At 39.8% G+C, this 23141-nt stretch overlaps 1 protein-coding gene across 8 annotated transcripts in view; it reads right to left on the minus strand.

Annotated features, from left to right (window-relative positions):
• Positions 1 to 23141, minus strand: part of tlcd3bb (TLC domain containing 3Bb) — a 48342-nt gene that overhangs the window by 13925 nt on the left and 11276 nt on the right. For 7 of the 8 annotated variants that reach the window (XM_014159267.3, XM_045702606.1, XM_014159269.3 and 4 more), the window contains exons 2-3: positions 9464 to 9655; positions 5993 to 6076 (exon numbers count right to left, since the gene is read on the minus strand). In XM_014159267.3, the coding sequence (XP_014014742.1) occupies positions 5993 to 6076; positions 9464 to 9588 (209 nt within the window). In that variant the 5' untranslated portion in view covers positions 9589 to 9655. Of the gene's footprint in view, positions 1 to 5992; positions 6077 to 6798; positions 6940 to 9463; positions 9656 to 23141 lie in introns of those variants that run through there. The other variant, XM_014159268.3, reaches the window with a different exon arrangement.

Consider the following 23141-nt stretch of genomic DNA (forward strand, 5'->3'; position numbering starts at 1 on the left):
TCTCTTATCACAGCCATTACATTTAAATGTTAAAAAAATGAATAATTATAATAATACAAATAAATAAATACATCAAAAATAAAATAAAATCGTCATTGGCCTCATGGTGAAATCCCTGAGCGGTTTCGTTCCTCTTCGGTGCCTGTATCTTTGGATTGACAGTGTATTGATACACCATCCAAAGTGTAAATAATAACTGCAACCATGCTCAAAGAGATATTCAATGTCTGCTTTTTTTTATTTTTACCCATCTACCAATAGGTGTCCTTCTTTGCAAACCATTGGAAAACCTCTCTGGTCTTCATGGTTGAATCTGTGCTTGAAATTCACTGCACGACTGAGTGACCTTACAGATAATTGTATGTGTGGGGTACAGAGATGGGGTAGTCAATTTAAAAATCATGTTAAACACTGTTATTGCACAAAAAGGTGAGTCCATGCAACTTATATGGCTCGTTAAGCACATTTGTACTACTGAACTTATTTAGGCTTGCCATAACAAAAGTGTTGAATACCTACTGAGTAAAGACATTTAAGCTTTTCATTTAATTAATTATTTTGTAAACATTTCTAAAAACATAATTCCACTTTGACATTATGGGGTATTGTGTGTAGATCAGTGACACAAAATCTCAATTGAATCAATTTTAAACAAAAGGCTGTACATTTTTTTATTAAGTAAAAGGGTATGAATACTTTCTAAAGACACTGTAATAAGACCAACTACTAGCCACACGCAGCCAATGTTCTCCAACATATACTCTCTGATTACAGCCAGCCTCATTGATGCCTGGCGAGCACATAGTCCAAAAGCAAACGAGTACACTTTCTACTCAAACAGGCATAAAACATTCTCCCAAATCGACTTTATATTATCTGCAACTCTATTTTCTAAAATGAAGAAAGACATTCAACATATGAGCTTGTCTGATCACCATGCCAACTACTACCAATTTCACACTTCAGAATCTCCTAAAAGAGCCACAAGATGGCGTTTCAATGTTTCATTACTACAAAATCCTACATTCTGTCCTCAATTTGAAATTGAACTAAATGAATTCATAATGCTCAATAAAAATTCAGTCAATGAACCCCGGATTCTATGGGATGACACCAAAGGTTTTATAAAAATACTTCATTTGCATCTGAGTTGAATAAATCACAATTAAATAAGATATCAGAATTGGAAACACTTTTTTCAGACCAGGTATCTATTACTCACTCTCAACAAACACTTTTTTCAGACCAGGTATCTATTACTCTTTCCAAAGTCAAGACAGAACTTAATTTATTGATAAGACAGAAAGCAGAATTTGCCGTCCACTTAGTTAGGTTCAACCACTACTTCCATGGTAATCGTCCCAGTCGTTTACTGGCCAACAAGCTTCGCAGTAATGATCAATTAGCTGAAACAGCAACTATTGAATCTGAAACTGGGGAATTACTATCAGAACCCAAATGAATCAAAGATTCTCCCAGCTCTATAAAGAACTGTACACCTCTGATTGTAAATACACACCAAGCCAGACTAAGTCCTTTCTAAAAGAATTAAGAACTCTTCTCTCAACAGAAAAAGCTGCATTGCTGGGAACCCAAAATCGCTCTCAATGAACTCAAAAGGGCATTGCATAGTATGAATAAATGGCAAATCACCTGGATGGGATTCCCCCTGAGTTCTATTTACATTTTTATCGGTAAGGATGCTACTCAGTGTTCTCACTATCACTCCTTGGCCCGTTTTATCTCGATGCAGAAAAAGCTTTTGATAGACTAGAATAGTCATATCTCTGGTCGGTCTTGAATAGCGGGATCCGTGTTACCGAGATTTCCTGCCCAAACCCACTCTCTTTTCGCAGGATTCTGCTTTCTGTCTTATCAATAAATTAAGTTCTGCGAGAAACCGGTAAATTATAAAAATTATTTATATGAACAGCATGACGTGAAATGGAACTTCAATTATATGTAATGTCTAAATCTGTCTTATCTAAGGGCCACAGCCTACTCTCTGCAAGATCAATCATCAACGCTCAGGTTGGGAACAGACAGCGCATTTCAGTATAGAGTGCAGTTCACAATGCATGTCGGCCTTTCATCTCATCATGGTAACTTTTTTCTTGTGAAAGGTAGGACTACATTTGCTGCAGCATAGCCTATGTATTAGTAATATAAGGACTGAATGAATGCATGTTTCATTTACACAAAAGAGCACAACAAAGCCTATTCCCCCTCAGGAGACTGAAAAGATTTGGCATAGGTCCTCAAAAAGTTCTACATCTGCACCATCGAGAGCATCCTGAATGCTTCCAACACTGCCTGGTATGGTCTAGGTCCAAAAGGGACCATGGCACCATCTGCACCATCGAGAAAATCCTGTCTGAATGCAACACTGCCTGGTATGGTCTAGGTCCAAGAGGCTTCTTAACCTGTTGGGGCTAGGGGGCAGTATTTGCACGGCCGGATAAAAAACGTACCCGATTTAATCTGGTTACTACTCCTGCCCAGTAACTAGAATATGCATATAATTAGTAGATTTTGATAGAAAACACTCTAAAGTTTCTAAAACTGTTTGAATGGTGTCTGTGAGTATAACAGAACTCATATGGCAGGCAAAAACCTGAGAAGATTCCAAGCAGGAAGTGGCCTGTCTAACAATTTGTTGTCCTTCTGTTGCATCTCTATTGAAATTACAGTATCTGAGCTGTTACGTGACACTTTCTAAGGCTTCCATTGGCTCTCTAAAGCCTTCAGAAACCGTATCGACGCGTCTCCTGTCTCTGGGCAGATAACAGTAGCACAGTTTGTCAGTGGACTGCCTGGTGACAGAGAGACTGGAGATGCGCGTTCACGAGACCTCGCCATTTTTTTATTTTCCTCTTTGAATGAATACAACACTGTCCGGTTGGAATATTATCGCTATTTTACGAGAAAAATAGCATAGAAATTGATTTAAACAGCGTTTGACATGCTTCTAAGTACGGTAATGGAACGAAATGCGCTTGCCTTTGGATAGTGACCTGAACGCACGAACAAAACGGAGGTATTTGGTTATAAATATGGGTTATTTGGAACAAAAACAACATTTGTTGTTGAAGTAGAAGTCCTGGGAGTGCATTCTGACGAAGAACAGCAAAGGTAATACAATTTTTCTAATAGTAATTCTGAGTTTAGTGAGCCCCGAAGTTGGCGGGTGTCTGAATAGCTAGCCTGTGATGGCTGAGCTATGTACTCAGAATATTGCAAAATGTGCTTTCACCGAAAAGCTATTTTAAAATCAGATATAGCGATTGCATAAAGGTGGTCTGTATCTATAATTCTTAACCTCTATGGGCTAGGTGGGACGATTGCGTCCCACCTACTCAACAGCCAGTGTAATCCCGTGGCGCGATATTCAAATACCTCAAAAATGCAAAAACTTCAATTTTTCAAACATATGACTATTTTACACCATTTTAAAGACAAGACTCTCGTTAATCTAACCACACTGTCCGATTTCAAAAAGGCTTTACAACGAAAGCAAAACATTAGATTATGTCAGCAGAGTACACAGCCAGAAATAATCAGACACCCATTTTTCAAGCTAGCATATAATGTCACATAAACCCAAACCACAGCTAAATGCAGCACTAACCTTTGATGATCTTCATCAGATGACAACCCTAGGACATTATGTTATACAATACATGCATGTTTTGTTCAATCAAGTTCATATTTATATCAAAAACCAGCTTTTTACATTAGCATGTGACTAGCATGTGACTAGCATTCCCACCGAACACTGCCGGTGAATTTACTAAATTACTCACGATAAACGTTCACAAAAAACATAACAATTATTTTAAGAATTATAGATACAGAACTCCTCTATGCACTCAATATTTCCGATTTTAAAATAGCTTTTCGGTGAAAGCACATTTTGCAATATTCTCAGTAGATAGCCCGGCATCACAGGGCTAGCTATTTAGACACCCAGCAAGTTTAGCACTCACCAAAGTCAGATTTACTATAAGAAAAACGTTATTACCTTTGCTGTTCTTCGTCAGAATGCACTCCCAGGACTTCTACTTCAATAAATGTTGGTTTGGTCCCAAATAATCCATTGTTATATCCAAATAGCGGCGTTTTGTTCGTGCGTTCAAGACACTATCCGAAAGGGTAAATAAGGGTGACGAGCATGGCGCATTTCGTGACAAAAAAATTCTAAATATTCCATTACCGTACTTCGAAGCATGTCAACCGCTGTTTAAAATAAATTTGTATGACATTTTTCTTGAAAAAAAAGCGATAATATTCCAACCGGGAATCTGCGTTTAGGTAAAAAGAGGAAAGAAAATAAAGCACGGGGTCGACTCGTGCACGCGCCTAAGCCCATTGTCCTCTGATCGGCCACTTGCCAAACGCGATAATGTGTTTCAGCCAGAGGCTGCCTCGATATCATTCAGCTTTTTCCCGGGCTCTGAGACCCTATGGGAGCCATAGGAAGTGTCACGTTACAGCAAAGATCCTCAGTCTTCAATAAAAAGAGCCAAGATGAACAACAACTTGCCAGACAGGCCACTTCCTGTTCAGAATCTTCTCAGGTTTTTGCCTGCCATTTGAGTTCTGTTATACTCACAGACACCATTCAAACAGTTTTAGAAACTTTAGGGTGTTTTCTATCCAAAGCCAATAATTATATGCATATTCTAGTTACTGGGCAGGAGTAGTAACCAGATTAAATCGGGTATGTTTTTTATCCGGCCGTGTCAATACTGCCCCCTAGCCCTAACAGGTTAAAATAATTGTTATGTATTTTGTCAACGTTTATGATGAGTAATTTAGTAAATTCACCGGAAGTTTTCGGTGGGAATGCTAGTTCTGAACATCACATGCTAATGTAAAAAGCTGTTTTTTGACATAAATATGAACTTGATTGAACAAAACATGCATGTATTGTATAACATAATGTCCTAGGAGTGTCATCTGATGAAGATCATCAAAAGTTAGTTCTGCATTTAGCTGTGGTTTGGGTTTTTGTGACATATATGCTTGCTTTGAAAATGGCTGTGTGATTATTTGTGGCTGGGTACTCTCCTGACATAATCTAATGTTTTGCTTTCGCTGTAAAGCTTTTTTGAAATCGGACAATGTGGTTGGATTAACGAGTCTTATCTTTCAAATGGTGTAAAATAGTCATATGTTTGAGAAATTGAAGTTATAGCATTTTTAAGGTTTTTGTATTTCGCGCCACGCTCTACCATTGGATATTGGTGAGGTGTTCCGCTAGCGGAACGTCTGTCCTGAACATTAACACTTATTTTTCTTAAACCTACATAGTTGGTTAAAAGGGCTTGTAAGTAAGCTTTCACTGTTGTATTTGGCACTTGTAACAAATAAAATTAGATTTGATTTCCATCTGGCTTTCGGGGGGTCACCTAACTTTTTCATTGTAAAGAGGATTTTTTTTAAATTCGCATTTGTTTATTTCCCAAGATTTATCACACAACATTTTAGGACTACATACAGCAGCTTTTTAATTAAAGGAGTCTGCTATGTGTCTTCTTTTTTGCCATGACAAATCAAGTATCGGGACAACCCTTCTCCCAAGGCACAAAAAAAACACTGACAAATTATGATTCTGAAGTTAACAATTCACTTAAAACATTTCTAGTATGGCCTGATGTAAAATATCGCTCAAGGCTGAATGAGACTAAAAAACGTGCTTTTCTTTTTTCTTCACTCTATGCTGTAGTTAACTGTTTTTTTGTGTGGGAGGGGGGGGGGGGGTTATGATTCAGATATCTTCTGTCTCTTTCTGGGGCCTGATCATTAGGACCAGAAACTGAAAATGTTTTACAACGGAAAACAAAAGTAATAATTTCTTATTGAACAACTGTGTCTGTTTTCTTCCATTTTAGTGTCTCAAACATGCCCCTGGTCTGTTTTACTAATTTTACTGACTGAGCTTTACAGTAACAACAATTGTCAGAAGGACGAGGTGAATTTCTACACTTACTGGTCCTCAACGATGTCATCACAGGAGGAGGCAATGATGTAACCAGCAGAGGAGGCCATGATCGCCTGAACAGAGGACACCAACCTGAGAAAGGCCCGCAGGAGAAATTAAACATTAACATTGTTAATAACATCAGACTACAACTGCTAAATGTCTGGTAAAATGATAAAATATTGTGAAATCCAATTTTTACTAAAATGTCATCCTTCGTCATTATCAGAGTTAACCAAAAGTCATCATATGACAGAATTAGTGTCGATTTATTTTGAGTGGTAACCAATGGCTCCATCTCAATTAGTCTTTCCGCAATTCCTCACATCCTATCTCCTCGCTTCCTTCTCAAATGTATATTGAAAAAGAAAGTCCAAGGTCACTCCCCTCAGACTTTCTTCTCCAATACGTTTTGAGAAGGCAAGGAGAGAGAACGGAAATAATTGAGGAAAGATTAACTGAGGAAGAGCATGCATATATATACAGTTGAAGTCAGAAGTTTACATACACTTATGAGTCATTAAAACTAGTTTTTCAACCACTCCACAAATTTCGGCAAGTCGGTTAGGACATCTACTTTGAGCATGACACAAGTAATTTTTCCGACAATTGTTTACAGACAGATTATTTCACTTATATTTCACTGTATCACAATTCCAGTGGGTCAGAAGTTTACATACACTAAGTTGACTGTGCCTTTAAACAGCTTGGAAAATTACAGAAAAATATGTAATGGCTTTAGAATCTTCTGATAGGCTAATTGACATAATTTGAGTCAATTGGAGGTGTACCTGTGGATGTATTTCAAGGCCTACCTTCAAACTCAGTGCCTCTGCTTGACATCATGGGAAAAAAAAATAAAAAATCAGCCAAGACCTCAGAAAAAAATTGTAGACCCCACAAGTCTGGTTCATCCTTGAGAGCAATTTCCAAACACCTGAAGGAAACACGTTCATCTGTACAAACAATAGTACGCAAGTATAAACACCATTGGACCACACAGCCGTCATACCGCTCAGGAAGGAGACGCATTCTGTCTCCTAGAGATGAACATACTTTGGTGCAAAAATTGCAAATCAGTCCCAGAACAACAGCAAAGGACCTTGTGAAGATGCTGGAGGAAACAGGTACAAAAGTATCTATATACTATGGTTTGCAACTGCACATGGGGACAAAGACTGTACTTTTTGGAGAAATGTCCTCTGGTCTGATGAAACAAAAATAGAACTGTTTGCCCATAATAACCATCGTTATGTTTGGAGGAAAAAGGGTGAGGCTTGCAAGCCGAAGAACACCATCCCAACCGTGAAGCACGGGGGTGGCAGCATCATGTTGTGGGGTGCTTTGCTGCAGGAGGGACTGGTGCACTTCACAAAATAGATGGCATCATGAGGCAGGAAAATTATGTGGATATATTGAAGCAACATCTCAAGACATCAGTGAGGAAGTTAAAGCTTGGTCGCAAGCATACTTCTAAAGTTGTGGCAAATGGCTGAAGGACAACAAAATCAAGGTATTGGAGTGGCCATCACAAAGCCCTGACCTCAACAATTTGTGGGCAGAACTGAAAAAGTGTGTGCGAGCAAGGAGGCCTACAAAGCTGACTCAGTTACACCAGCTCTGTCAGGAGGAATGGGATAAAATTCACCCTACTTATTGTGGGAAGCTTCTGGAAGGCTACCCGAAATGTTTGACCCAAGTTAAACAATTTAAAGGCAATTCTACCAAATACTAATTGAGTGTATGTAAACTTCTGACCCACTGGGAATGTGATGAAAGAAATAAAAGCTAAAATAAATCATTCTCTCTACTATTATTCTGATGTTTCACATTCTTAAAATAAAGTGGTGATCCTAACTGACCTAAGACAGGGAATTTTTAGTAGGATTAAATGTCAGGAATTGTGAAAAACTGAGTGTAAATGTATTTGGCTAAGGTGTATGTAAACTTCCGACTCAACTGTACATAGTACCAGTCAAAAGTTTGGACACACCTACTCATTCAAGGGGTTGTTCTTTATTTTTACTATTTTCTACATTGTATGGAATCATACAACATATGGAATCATGTAGTAACCACAAAAAAAAACTGTTAAACAAATTAAAATGTATTTCATATTTGAGATTCTTCAAAAGTAGGCACCCTTTGCCTTAATGACAGCTTTGCACACACTTGGCATTCTCTCAACCAGCTTCATGAGGTAGTCACCTGGAATGCATTTCAATTAGCAGATGTGCCTTGTTAAAAGTTCATTTGTGGAATTTCTTTCCTTCTTAATGCGTTCGAGCCAATCAGTTGTGTTGTGACATGTAGGGGTGGTATACAGAAGATTGTCTTTTACCAAATAGAGCTAAGTCCATATTATGGCAAGAACAGCTCAAATAAGCAAACAGAAACGATAGTCCATCATTACTTCAAGTTTCAAGTTTCTTCAAATGCAGTCGCAAAAAACATCAAGCACTATGATGAAACTGGCTCCCATGAGGACCACCACAGGAAAGGAAGACCCAGAATTACCTCTGCTGCAGAGGATAAATTCATTAGAGTTAACTTCCCCTCAGATTGCAGACCAAATAAATGCTTCACAGAGTTCAAGTAACAGACACATCTCAACATCAACTGTTCAGAGGAGACTGCGTGAATCAGGCCTTCATGGTCAAATTGCTGCAACAAAACCATTACTATAGGACACCAATAAGAAGAAGAGACTTGCTTTGGCCAAGAAACACAAGCAATGGACATTAGAACGGTGGAAATCTGTCCTCTGGTCTGTTGAGTCCAAATTAGATTTTTTGTTCCAACCGCCGTGTCTTTGTGAGACGCAGAGTAGGTGAATGGATGATCTCCGCATGTGTAGTTCCCACCATGAAACATGGAGGAGGAGGTGTGATGGTGCTTTGCTGGTAATACTGTTGGTGATTTATTTAGAATTCAAGGCACACTTAACCAGCATGGCTACCACAGAATTCTTCAGCGATACGCCATCCCATCTGGTTTGCGCTTTGTGGGACTATCATTTGTTTTTCAACAGGTCAATGACCCAACAAACCTCCAGGCTGTGAAAGGGCTATTTGACAAAGAAGGAGAGTGATGGAGTGCTCCATCAGATGACCTGGCCTCCACAATCTTCCAACCTCAACCCAGTTGAGATGGTTTGGGATGAGTTGGACTGCAGAGTTAAGAAAAAGCATACTGTTGGAAAAGCATTCCAGGTGAAGCTGGTTGAGAGAATACCAAGACTGTGCAAAGCTGTCATCAAGGCAAAGGGTGGCTACTTTGAAGAATTTCAAATATATTTTGATTTGGTTAACCCTTTTTGTTACTTAAATGATTCCATGTGTTATTTCATAGTTTTGATGTCTTCACTATTATTCTACAATGTAGAAAATAGTAAAAATAAAGAAAAAACCTTGAATGAGTAGGTGTGTCCAATCTTTTAACTGGTACTGTATATGATCCCCACTTTTCCTCATCTCTCACCTGGCTGACACTATGACCGCATCCCCTTCGCTCCACCTCAGTGCAGGGATATGCTTGAGGCATTGCTTGGAGAGCACAAACAGGCCTGGGAAGAAGACAGACCCGGCAGCCAGGATGGTCAACATGGTCCAAAGTGTTTGTCTTGATGGCAAAGTTCAGCAGGTAGTCTGGTCTTTGAGATCTTTCTTCCCTCTGAAATTGGAAGCACAGAGATAAACAATTTCAAAACAAGAAGGCAACTAATGCACTAATAAAGGTTGTTTCCTTTCTTTTATCATGTGTCGCCAAAGGGACACAGCATATTAAGTGGGAAAGGGGCATTGGGACAAAAATAGCACCAGCACAGAGTGGAGAAGAGGGCATTTGTTAACTTTTCAAAGGGGCAGAGAGGGTTAGTGCGTGTGGATGATTGTGGTGATGCTGAGGGCTGGGTGTGGTTGCTGGTAAGTGATTTTCATAGATGAGGAAGCCCATTGTGCTAACATGACAGGGTGGCCATCTAAGGTCATTATGAACCTCATCACTACTAGGGCTGTGGTGGTCACAAAAATGTATCAGCCGGTGATTGTCAAGCCTATAACTGTCGGTCTCACGGTAATTGACCGTTAATTAACATAAAACACATTTAGCATCTCCTGGCTTACAAGCCATTTGAAAAAGTCTAATAAATCCATGTAATATAGCCTACACCTTCACAATAAATCCATTACCTTTTTAGACAGGTCTAAAGATGCATGATATGAAGAAAAGAAGAAAAGGATAGCATACTCTGAGTTGTCCTTATGTTAGGACCTGATCTGGCTATGCCACATGGCTGTGGGCTACACTAGTTAATTTAGCAGACAAGATTTGCTTATAATTCCGTGCCATTATTTTATAGTATGAAGAATACAATTCAACAAAGCTGAATAAAATATAAATATTTTCTCCAAACGATGAGGGAGTGCGCACTATTCTGTGTTGAGCGGTTAACAAAGAAATAGATACTCCTATATGCTTAATTTAGCAGGCCTAACGAACAACAAAAGCACTAGCCTATGTCAATCTACTATCCCCCATAGTACAAAAGTCGACCTATTCTATTCTGTGGGAGAAATAAATATTCCAAACATAGTCTGGGACAGTTGTGGGATGCGATAGATCCCAAATTAATATAACCACCAGCATCTAAAAAACACTTGTATGCAATGTGGCTGACGCAACAGATCAGAATGTTTAGTTTAAAATGTTGATAAACTATTAGAATATTTCTTCACATTATAAGCGCAGCAATGTGCACATAGTAGTAGGCTATAAGCACAAATGTTCCATTAGCGGGAATACACCATTATCAAAAGTGACCGCAAATGTGATTATGCATGTAATGCTTTTATTATAAATGTGCTTAATTTTAACAAGTTATTTGGCCACTTTATTTGTGATACAAACCTTATTAAAACATAGGCCTATGAGCTAGGCTACATGAGGTGTGCGACTATCATTCAAAAAGGTTGCAAAAAAAGACATTGTTTCTTATGTTGGGCATCATTCACAAGTGATAATATATAATTCACAAGTGATAGGCTAATATTGTCACCCATCAGACTATTCTTGACTTAATCTCATCTTTACATATACTAAATAATATATGTGTGACATTTGTTTTGATTTAGAATGGACCATTATCACGCACCTGTATCGAAACAGGGGCAGCGGGAAGAAATACATGTGCACTTAAATAGCGAATGGAGGACGCTTTTCTCCGTGGTTTATTTTCATGCCAGCCAGGTAGGCTATACTCCTGTTGTAAATATAAGCAATGTGCTTAATATTAAGAAAGTAGAGAAATAAAAATAGTAGGCCTAGCCTATAGAAAGCTGATGGGATCCTCCTCTTTTTATTAGTGGCCATCACTCTGTTCTCACGCAATTGCATAGCCTATAGAAATGTTGCGAAACATGAGCTCATGAAGTGTTTGATTTGATTTTCGAATACATTTGCATTTTTGTCAGAGTGATTAGAGGGACAATAGAGTCCTGAGTACCAGGCAGTTAGCAAGTTTGGTAGGCTACTAATGACCAGCAGCAGCATCAGAGCTTGGAGAAGCCTAATTACAGTGACTAAACGGTCATGTCGAATTTGACTGCCTTCATGACTCGTGACCGCCGGTGTGGCAGTAATACGGTCACCGCAAGAGCCCTAAATCACTACCAACTCGGGCCTGAGGCATGCATGTTGATCCCACACAATGCAGCATGGTTGCTCCGACTAGTCGTATGATGTTACGAATGGTCGGTTACTTAAGACATAAACAAAAGGAGGTTGGGTAGTTGGGGAGGATGGGTAGGCGTATAGGCCTAACGGTAACGTCTAACAACCCAAAGGTTCCGTTTTCGAATCATGTCAGGGACAACTTAAGCATTTTAGCTAATTAGCAACTTTGCAACTACTTGCAGTGGCTGCTCTTTCACTGTAAATGTCCATTAATATGTTATTGACATGTAAATCTGTCATACAAATCAGGAATTTCCTCAATAAACACAAATACGAGCGTTTCTGCATCTCATCGGTAGAAAAGGGCCATCTACATTTCCTGGTTGTAAGTAGGGATGCACGATATATCGGTGAACATATCGGAATCGGCCGATATTAGCTAAAACATGGCAACATCGGTATCGGCCCGATGTCTAGTTTAACCCCTGATGTTAAAAACCGATGTCAAAGCTACCTCGCATACCTATATAACGTCGGTACATTATGTAATGACGCAACGTAAAATTTTGCGCTACACGTGCAACACAGCATTCCGAACCTAGCCCACAATGTCTGCTGTGTGGATCGAGCAGTGAAGCAGTCATTTGAAAGAGTAACAAAAGTTATTTGTATTACCCAGTAAGAGTGTACCTAAGTTGGCATGAGCAAAACAGTTTGGAAAATCGACTTAAAAAAATTCACACTCCACTAAATCAACTTCAGCTAAAATGGCTACCATCACTGGAGATAACGTGAAAGTTTGGCATCAGAACTCACTGAATTGCGGTATAACTCACTGGTGTCTGCTCTGGCTCCAATTCAGGCAACCGTGGAAACCATCCAGGGTTCTGTGGCATCTCACACTACCACACTGGCCGAAGTTGAGGCCGGGCTGTCGAGCCACAGCGACCAACTCACTACGCTGGAAACAAGGCTTGACGATGTGGCCGCTGCCAACAAGTCGCTGCAGCTACAAGTGGAAGATTTGATTTCACGATCAAAATGCCAAAATATCAGCATGATTGGACTGCCAGAGGATTCTGAGACAGGATCTCCAACCCACTTCATGGCGGAGGTTTTGGGAAATGAGGCTTTTCACAATCTTCCTTAACTCAATAGAGTCCAACACAGCCACCTAAACCTCGCCCATGCAGCCAACCGCGTCCCATTCTTTTTTTTAATTGAACCTTTATTTAACTAAAAAAGTAAGTTAAGAACAAATTCTTATTTACAATGACGGCCTACCAAAAGGCCTCCTGCGGGGACGGGGGACTGGGATTAAATTTTTTTAATAAATACAATATAAATATAGGACAAAACACACATCACAACAACGGAGACAACACTACATAAAGAGAGACCTAAGTCAACACAGCATGGTAGCAACACAACATAACAACAACATGGTAGCAACACAATATGGTAGCAGCATAAAACATGGTACAAACATTATTGGGCACAGACAACAGCACAAAGGGCAAGAAGGTAGAGACAACAATACATTACGTAAAACAGCCACAACCGTCAGTAAGAGTGTTCATGATTAAGTCTTTGAATGAAGAGATTGCGATAACTGTCCAGTTTGAATGTTTGTTGCAGCTCGTTCCAGTCGCTAACTTCAGCGAACTGAAAAGAGGAGCAACTTAGGGATGTGTGTGCTTTGGGGACCTTTAACCTGTTGGGGCTAGGGGGCAGTATTTGCACGGCCGGATAAAAAACGTACCCGATTTAATCTGATTATTACTCCTGCCCAGAAACTAGAATATGCATATAATTATTAGCTTTGGATAGAAAACACTCCAAAGTTTCTAAAACTGTTTGAATGGTGTCTGTGAGTATAACAGAACTCAAATGGCAGGTCAAAACCTGAGAGATTCCTTTACAGGAAGTGGCCTGTCTGACCATTTATTGTCTTTCTTTGACATCTCATTCCATTACAAAGGATCACTGCGGTAACGTGACACTTCCCACGGCTCCAATAGGCTCTCAGAGCCCGGGAAAAACCTGAATGTCGTCATTCCAGCCCCAGGCTGAAACACATTATCGCCTTTCTCAAGTGGCCGATCAAGGGACTGTGGGCTTAGGCGCGTGCACTGGCCGCCCCCGTCTTTGTGATTTTTCCTCTGTTTACCGAAAAGGAGATTCCCGGTCGGAATATTATCGCTTTTTTACGAGATAAATTGCATAAAAATTGATTTTAAACAGCGGTTGACATGCTTCGAAGTAAGGTAATGGAATATTTAGAATTATTTTGTCACGAATTGCGCCATGCGCACGACCCTGATTTACCATTTCGGATAGTTTCTGGAACGCACGAACAAAACGCCGCTATTCAGATATAACGATGGATTATTTTGGACCAAACCAACATTTGTTATTGAAGTAGCAGTCCTGGGAGTGCATTCTGACGAAGACAACAAAAGGTAATCAAACTTTTGTAATAGTAAATCTGATTTTGGTGAAGGCTAAACTTGCCGGGTGTCTAAATAGCTAGCCCGTGATGGCTGGGCTATGTACTTAGAATATTGCAAAATGTGCTTTCACCGAAAAGCTATTTTAAAATCGGACATATCGAGTGCATAGAGGAGTTCTGTATCTATAATTCTTAAAATAATTGTTATGCTTTTTGTGAACGTTTATCGTGAGTAATTTAGTAAATTGTTAGTAAATTCCCCGGAAGTTTGCGGGGGGTATGCTAGTTCTGAACGTCACATGCTAATGTAAAAAGCTGTTTTTTGATATAAATATGAACTTGATTGAACAAAACATGCATGTATTGTATAACATAATGTCCTAGGTGTGTCATCTGATGAAGATCAAAGGTTAGTGCTGCATTTAGCTGTCTTCTGGGTTTTTGTGACATTATATGCTAGCTTGAAAAATGGGTGTAAGATTATTTCTGGCTGGGTACTCGGCTGACATAATCTAATGTTTTGCTTTCGCTGTAAAGCCTTTTTGAAATCGGACAGTGTGGTTAGATAAAGGAGAGTGTTGTCTTTAAAATGCTGTGAAATAGTCATATGTTTGAAAAATTGAAGTTTTTGTATTTTTGAGGAATTTGTAATTCGCGCCACGCCTATCATTGGATATTGGAGCAGGTGTTCCGCTAGCGGAACGTCTAGATGTAAGAGGTTAAATGAAAGACAATCGCTGTTAAGCGCATCATTTTGATTTCTTTCTTTTTACTAAGGCTTTGAACTTGCGGCTCCACTTATGGCAATCTATAGCCTACATTGCAGTTTGGCAGCCTTTAGGTCATTTCGGATACTAATGTTACTCGCTAGTTAGACTCCGATCCTGTCTACCAATATTTGTATGTATGTGTGTGTGTGTGTGTATATATATATATATATATATATATATATATATATATATATATATATATATATATGCTTGACGTATACCTTTTTTGTTGCAGATTTTTTTATGGACATTCTATACTACCGTGGTTTACGTTGGCCTTAATAGGTGTGTCATCCTGTGGGTCACTGTTGGCCTGTGGGTCACTGATGGTTCTCAGTTACATTCACTTTATCTTGGACTCAACTACGACTCTTCTCTTCCAATTTTACTCATTTAATTGTTGCACTAGCTGAAGAGTTTAGACCCATGGTTCGTTTGCTTAATTGTACATATCCAAAATGCTAGTTGTCCGTATACCATCATTTAATTGTTTCCCCCTAAGGACGTTTGAAACAATTTAGCAACACAGGGGCTGACCCTTTTTCATAGTCTACTAGTTAATTTCAAATGTTTCTCATTACTCAGCCCTGTGGCAACACCTACTGGACTACATTCATTTATGGCCAGTGAAATGCCACCGATCGCTGTTAACATCTTTCAATAACTGGTTATACTCTTTGTTTAAAGTATGACCGAAACCCAAATTGTGCACTTGCCTACTGCCATATTTAATTTTTTAATTTCAAGGTGGTATGTAACTTCTTTCCTAGGTCGGTTTGACCTCACATCACGTTTAGGGTAATCAACGGATGCTGAGTAAGAGAACTCCTGCTGCTCGTCTCATTCATAATGACGAGATTAGGATTAGAATTTTTTGCCTTTTTCTTTAAATGGTTTTATACCATCACTTTTATTTTATTTTTGTGTATGTTGGGGGTGGTGGGGCAAAGATTATTGTGCTCTGCTTCTCTAGAGTATTTCTTTTTTTTCAGATTTGTTTTTTCATGCTGCTCCTCTCTCAATCTCTCTTTTAAAGATTCATGTCTAGTTCAACAACAAGTCAGGATGGAATTTTGGGGCTTCCAGTCAGACTGGTGTGTCATGACGTTGGCCTGTGGGTAAGGTTTATGACCCCCCCCCCCCCCCCCCATAAATACCTTTCTCCCTTCCCCTCTCTGACCCTACTGAAGGACTTGAATAGCCTGTGTTAAATATAGAGAGTCTGGGAACATCAAACAAATGGGGAAAAGGAACCATATTTTGGTAATAAAACCAGTTGGAAATATGCTTGGGAACGTAATGAGTATGTATGTCAGTTCGGTTGTCATCTGAGACATTATGACTGATGACAGGATGACATAAACTGTACCTGGGAAAGTATACACCCTCTAGTTATCAGAGTCACATGGAATTGTTATGCAATTGAAATGTTTGATATTGAAATTGTTTGTTAGGAGATTAAATGTAATTTTAGCTTCCAAATGAGAGAATTGGGTTTTCATAAGGAAAGTGCCCTGCTTGATCAGTGGCCCACCCCTGTGAAGAGACAGGTGTTATAAACGATGAAACACATCCTTCCCCCTCTCCACTATATAAGCCTTTGACGAAAAGATAACCACGTTGGTTCCAGTACGTGAGGTCTGCAGCCTCTACGTTAGAAGGACACACGTCAAGTACAGAACTAAGCCAACCTCGGCGTGAGCTTTGGTGGCGAATGGTATGAACTTTGAGCTTATTCACTACAGAAGTGATACTTCCTAGCCGTTGAGTTAGCAGCGGCCGCTGTAGACGTGGGCTAGGAAAGGACGGACGACGGATCCAGTCTAACAACCAGACGAAGATACCACCACGTATCCAATTTACCACCAGAGACATTCTTCCGAGGACAGGAAGATCTGTTGGCCAACCCGGCCAGCATCTACGACCAATCTACCGAAGCGCAGCTCAGAGTAAATATTTATTGCATTTTCCTTTTCCAAATGGGCGGTAATTTAGAATGCATAAGATAATGTATTTACGATAGCATAGCTGCTGTTTCTTTGTTCCTAAATCTTCCCGCTCTTTCATTCAAGCCCAACCCCCTTTCCTTTGTGTAACCAGCCATGATACAGGTTCCGTCCACCAGGACGTTTTCTGTATGACATCATTTGTATTCTGTGTATTTGTAATTCTGTGTGATTGGTTTAGCTATTTAGTAAATAAATAATTAAACCCAATTTTGTATTGCTGATTCAACTTGTTAGCCAGGGTTCGTGAAGATAGCCAAGAATTTACAACTTTCATTATGAGACTGAAAATAAGATAAGGGTTAATATTGACTGCTACCGATGTAAAGTATTACTAAGTATTTTAAGAGTTTATTCGGAAGATAACGGCTCTATAAACGTTCTTCCGTGGTGCCCCGACTTTCTAGTTAATTACATTTACATGATTAGCTTAATCAGGTAATATTAATTAGAGAAAGAATTTTATAGGTTAGCATGTCATATCATTTAATCCGGCATAGCCAAAGACACGACAGGTGACATGGAACATTTGCGGTTGTGGGGGGAAAATGAAGTGCTTCTGAGCATTTTCACATCTGAAGAGCCTGAATATTGATATCGCATTTCTTCAAGAAACGCACCTAGATATTAACGACCATACTAGATTGCATAAAGCATGGGTTGGACAGGTTTTTAATTCTAATTTGAACGGCAAAGCCAGGGGAACAGCAATAGTGATTTCACCCTCACAGATCATTTCAGATTCTGGAGGACGTTATACAATAGTTAGTGGCACCCTCTTCCAAACCCCTGTAGTACTTGCCAATGTTTACACCCCTAACTGGGATGACACTATATTTATGACACCTCATTTAGCCTCTCTCCCTAATCTTGACACCCACCGCCTCATCTTCGGCAGTGACCTTAACTCTGTTACTGAACCAAGACTAGACCTGTCTAATCCCAGAACACTTACTCCTTCCGGGATGGCAAAAGCTCTTTCTACATTCATGACCCAAATGGGTTATGTTGATCTATGGTGCTTCCTCCACCCGGTCACAAAAGACTTCTACTTTTCTCATGTTCATCAAGCCTACTCGCGAAGACTACTTTTTTTTTATAGTTAGAGCCCTTCTCCCCTCAGTTAAAATTACAGAATATTCTGTTATAGTAATTTTGGACCATTCCCCCACATTCTGGATTTAGCACTTACTCTGAATGCAAAAAAACCCCAGTTGAATTGGAGATTTAACACGTGTTAAATCTCCAATTGAACTGTTTTTTTTTTTTTGCGTTCAGAGTAAGAGCTGAATCCAGAATGTGGGGGAATGGTCCAAAATTGTCTTACAAAAAATGACTTTATTTCAACCAACATAGATGTATTCATTTAAACAAATAAAAATGACGACACCTCCCTCTCTCTTCTTTGGGAGACTTTCAAAACTGTATTATAGGGAAAGAATATCTTACAATGCTCATTATTTCAAACAAAGAGAACTGAAACGTCAAGAACTGGTGGACTCAATCCTGGCAATAGACCGCCAATATTCACCTTCTCCATCCCCTGAATTATACGCAGAGGCTGAAACTTCAAACTCAACTTAATTTGCTTTCCACTGATAAAGCAGAGTTTCTGTTGCAACGAACAAAGTGGACATACTACGAATATGGTGACAAGGCCAGCTGCCTTTTGGCACACCAACTTAAAAACGCCAGTCAGCATCTCATCTCATAGGTATATGACTCTTCCCGTAATATTACAAGTGATCCCTCTAATATTACTTCAACTTGTGTCATTTTATTCTAACCTCGACAAATCCGAACCCCCATCAGATAATACGACTATGGACAACTTTTTAGATATCTTGGATATTCCATCCATTGATATGAACATGAATAAAGTTCTGGATAACCCTCTGCATCTAGATATCTAGATAGGGGCGGCAGGTAGCCTAGTGGTTAGAGCGTTGGCCTAGGAACCGAAAGGTTGCAAGATCAAATCCCCAAGCTGACAAGGTAAAAATGTTGTTCTGCCCCTGAACAAGGCAGTTAACCCACTGTTCCTAGGCTATCATTGAAAATAAGAATTTGTTCTTAACTGACTTGCCTAATTAAATAAAGGAAAAATAAAAATGAGATAAAAGGTTATAAAGTTAATGCAAGGCCTCAGGCCCTGATGGCTTCCCTGTCGATTTTTATAAGAAATCTAATATAAACTAGCCCCATTACTATTAGATATGTTCACCGACTCGTTTTCACAAGGCTAACTCAAGCCTCCATCTCACTTGTACTCAAGAAAAATAAAGATCTAGCAGAATGTGGTGGATATCAGCCCATTTCACTTTTGAATGCTGATGTTAAACTATTAGTTAAGGTTCTATCATGCCGGTTGGAACCCTGCCTTCAGGATGTCATATCTGATGATCAAACAGGTTTCATCAAAGGACGACAACTGTTTTCCAATGTACGCCATCTTTTGAACATTATACTCTCTCCTTCTGTCTCTCCAGACCCCGAAATGGTTGTTTCTCTTGATGCATAGAAGGCTTTCAGCCAGATGGAGTAGGATTATTTATTTAAGATTTTGGGAAGATTTGGGTCCAATTTCATCTCATGAATGCGTCTGCTCTATTCTGCTCCTATGGCTAGCGTACACACCAACTCTCAACATTCAAAATACTTCCCCCTCTCCAGAGGGACCAGTCAAGGGTGTCCTATGTCCCAGCTCCTTTTTGTACTTGCAATAGAACCGCTTTCGTTGACCTTAAAATTATCATCATCATTCACTGGAATCCACCGAGCTGGTGAAGAACAGTGTCGATGTATGCAGATGATCTACTATTATATCACTAATCCTTTGAACTCTGTCAATAATATACTCCATATTTGACACATTTGGATCATTCTCAGGTTACAAATTGAACATTCAGAAAAGTGAATGTTTTCCAATCAACCCCACTGCCAAGCAAATTCCCCATGGAGCCCTGCCTTTCCATCTGTTTCCCTCTGGTTTTTGCTATTTAGGTGTGAATATAACAACATTTCTGGCTATCCTACATAAAAACTAACTTTGCAAATCTAGTCACGCGAGTTAAAGCAGACTTACAATGCTGGGATAGTCTGCCTCTCTCCTTAGCTAGCAGAATCTAATCTGTTAAAACATTTTTTTTAACCTAGGTTTCTATACCTTTTTCAATGTCTTCTGGTCTTTCTGATTAAATTTTTTTTTACCAAGTTGGATAAGTGCAGTCATTTTATCTGCGCTGGCAAATCACCTAGGAGACATAAAGCAATACTTCAAAGAAGGAGACAAGATGGAGGATTGGCACTTCCAAATTCTGGTGTAATGCTCCAAGTACCAACTGGTGCTCATTAGAAGCACACTCCTGCCAATCATCCTCCCTTTCTGCTCTTACTTGTGCCCCACTGTCCTTGTGTCCTTCAAAGTATACTGGAAACCCCATTGTGCGCTCTATGAAGATCTGGAGACAATTTTAGACTTTCTGCCTCTTCTCTTCTAAGCCCTGTTCGTAACAACCACCTATTTTTACCCTCCAAACTCAACCAGGCTTTTGTTTTGTGGTGAGAAAGAGGTTTGGTATGTTTCAAAGATGTATTTTTAGATGGGAATTAGCAAGTTTGAATATTGTAGCTAAATATAATCTGTCTCATTCTAATCTTTTCTGCTATTTTCAAGCCCATAACTTTGTTTGCTCTCATTTTCCCACCTTTCCTCAACTGCCTCCCAAGACGATGCAAGAAGAGATTTTGTCCCTCCCGTGGATTTGGCAAGGTCTGATTTCAGGATTATATGACATTATGCTTTCCTCTGAACCCTCTCCAATAAACAAAATCAAGGCAGGTCAAGTTCACTACCCCAGTCTTACACATGACTGGTGGGAGGAGGCCCTTCTTAGGGTTAACTCCACATCCTCATGTGCTCGGTTAAGTTTAAATTCAGTTCAAACTCTTGCACAGAATTCACTACACCAAAGAAAAACGTAGTAAATTCCTCCCAGACACAAATGAGACGTGATAGATGTTCATTCCCTCCAGCAAACCACACCCATATGTTTTATTCATGTTCTAAACTGTCTGAGTATTTGTCATCATTTTTTAACACTTTCAAAAAGATATTGACCTGCAACCTTGTCCTTTGATAGCTATATTTGGAGTTCTATCTTTGTAGCCTAGTCTCACTAAAAGTAAAGCAGACGTTGTAGAGTTTGCTTCCCTCATAGCCCGCTGGCAGATCTTGCTTAATTGGAAATCCTCCAAACCTCCGACTGCATCATCCAGGTTGAAAGATCTAATATATTTTCTACACTTCGAAAAAATGTAATACACAGAGGTTGTACTGATAACTTTTTATTGAGATGGCAGCCTTTAATTTCCTTTTTTGAACAGTTGCCTTCTATTGATCAGGAGTAACAATTTTGGCCAACGGGGTATATGAGAGGGTGTGGGAGGGAAGGGATTCTATGCTGTGATCTTTAGTTATTTATTTTTGTGTACGTGGGTATGTATATTTATATTATTTCCAATTGTATGTTTTCATTTATTTTAGCATGTATGCTGCTTTTGTTAAGGGGAGGGAGGTGTTTCAATAAGTATAGGGGGATAAAATGATGTATCTGTTCAATTTGTATTTGTCCAATAAAAATATATAACAAATAAAATAGATTTGAATTTTGATTGCAACGTGCGCATATACTGTAGTTGTTTTAACGGAATAGCCTACGTCTTTTCAGCTCAGATTTACCCATGAGGCTATGGCATACGACGCAGTGTAGGAATAGCCTAGTGTTATTTTTTTTAATCCATATTTGTTTATGTATTCATTCGGATTCACAGTGCGGACTGTGAATCAGAATTAGTTAGGTAACATAGATAATTAAGATGTCTTATCTGCATAATATGTTTATATGATATGCTTGTTATTAGAATGTATCCCTTCAGACTCTGATGTTGGCAGTTGCACTTCCTCCCTCAGCTGGGCCTCAAGTCAACTGGGGCCCAGAGAGGGGAGAAGTCAGGCTTGTCTTTCACATGTCTCTGGTGCTATGCAGAATATCAGAAAGAGAAGAGGACAGGAGGGAACATTGTCTTCATATGTGAATGGATCTTTACCTATTGTAAACCACGTGAAGGGATGGCGTGATTAATGGGGAACCAATTACTTGTCTCCACAATGTCTGTGCGCCAGTCACTCCCTCCTTTGGCCTTACGGGAGATAAGGTCTGAGAAAAAAATGTGTGGGGTAGTGTCTGGAACCATTGTATGTCATCTCTGATGTTGCACCTATCCCGGGGTAGTGTATGACCTAGAGGCTCACTCCCCTCAGTGAGATTGTCCGGTCATGTGGTCAAGAAGGGGTTTTACTTGAGACGGGAGTTGACAACTGATTTATGCCATAGAATGAATTGGTGTTTCTGTGCTATGAAGTACCAGGAACGAGATCGGAGCCTCGTCTTAGGGGCCAGACTAAACAATAAGAACAGTCTTCATAGCAAATGCTATCTGGCTGCGGGATACTCCTTACTCATATATCAAGTTTCACCTTGTGAACCATTCCATACATCTGTTGTTTGTCATAAAGACTAAAAGGGCGTATCTTTTTTATAAAATATATTTGTATTCTTTGTACGTCAGAGCTACTCGCCACAACACTTGGAAGTGTTGAGCCAACCAGCCTCATCATTATAGAAGCAATTGCTCTATGCTTTCCTTATTAATATGTTTTGAATAAAGTAATATCCTGATTGGTGATTGACCTTGTCTCTTCTCATTATTGATTCGAATTTCCACCACAGGACCAAACAGAGGTCCCGTACCGAATGGTTCAGTACAAATAGATGTACTGTTACAGCCCTAGTAGACACTGTCCTTCGCTCCCGCCTACCCTCACCGTCATTAACAGAACTGCGGGAAAACAATGCCCGACAGGCGGGGGTGAAGGACACTGTCTAGTACCGGTTGCCCCCACTAGCACAGTAGGCAGGGGGCTGGGGCAACATCGTGTGCTAGCTAACTAACTAACTAGTTAGTGACACCTTGTGCTAGCACACAGTGTCACCCCCGCCTCCCGCGTACTGGAGAAACCGTGCCCGAGAGGTAGGGTCGAAGGACACTGTCGACTGGTTGTCCCCGCCACCCGCTTGCGCAGCAGGCGTGAGGCTGACAGTGTAGTAGTTAGCGACACCGTATGCTTGCTAGTTAGTTAAATCACGATGTAGCTCCCGCCTGCTGTGTACCAGTCCTCATTAGGACTAGCTGTC

The sequence above is a fragment of the Salmo salar genome, chromosome 19 (genome assembly GCF_965601325.2).
Source record: "Salmo salar chromosome 19, fSalSal1, whole genome shotgun sequence".
In the NCBI taxonomy this organism is placed as follows: domain Eukaryota; kingdom Metazoa; phylum Chordata; class Actinopteri; order Salmoniformes; family Salmonidae; genus Salmo; species Salmo salar.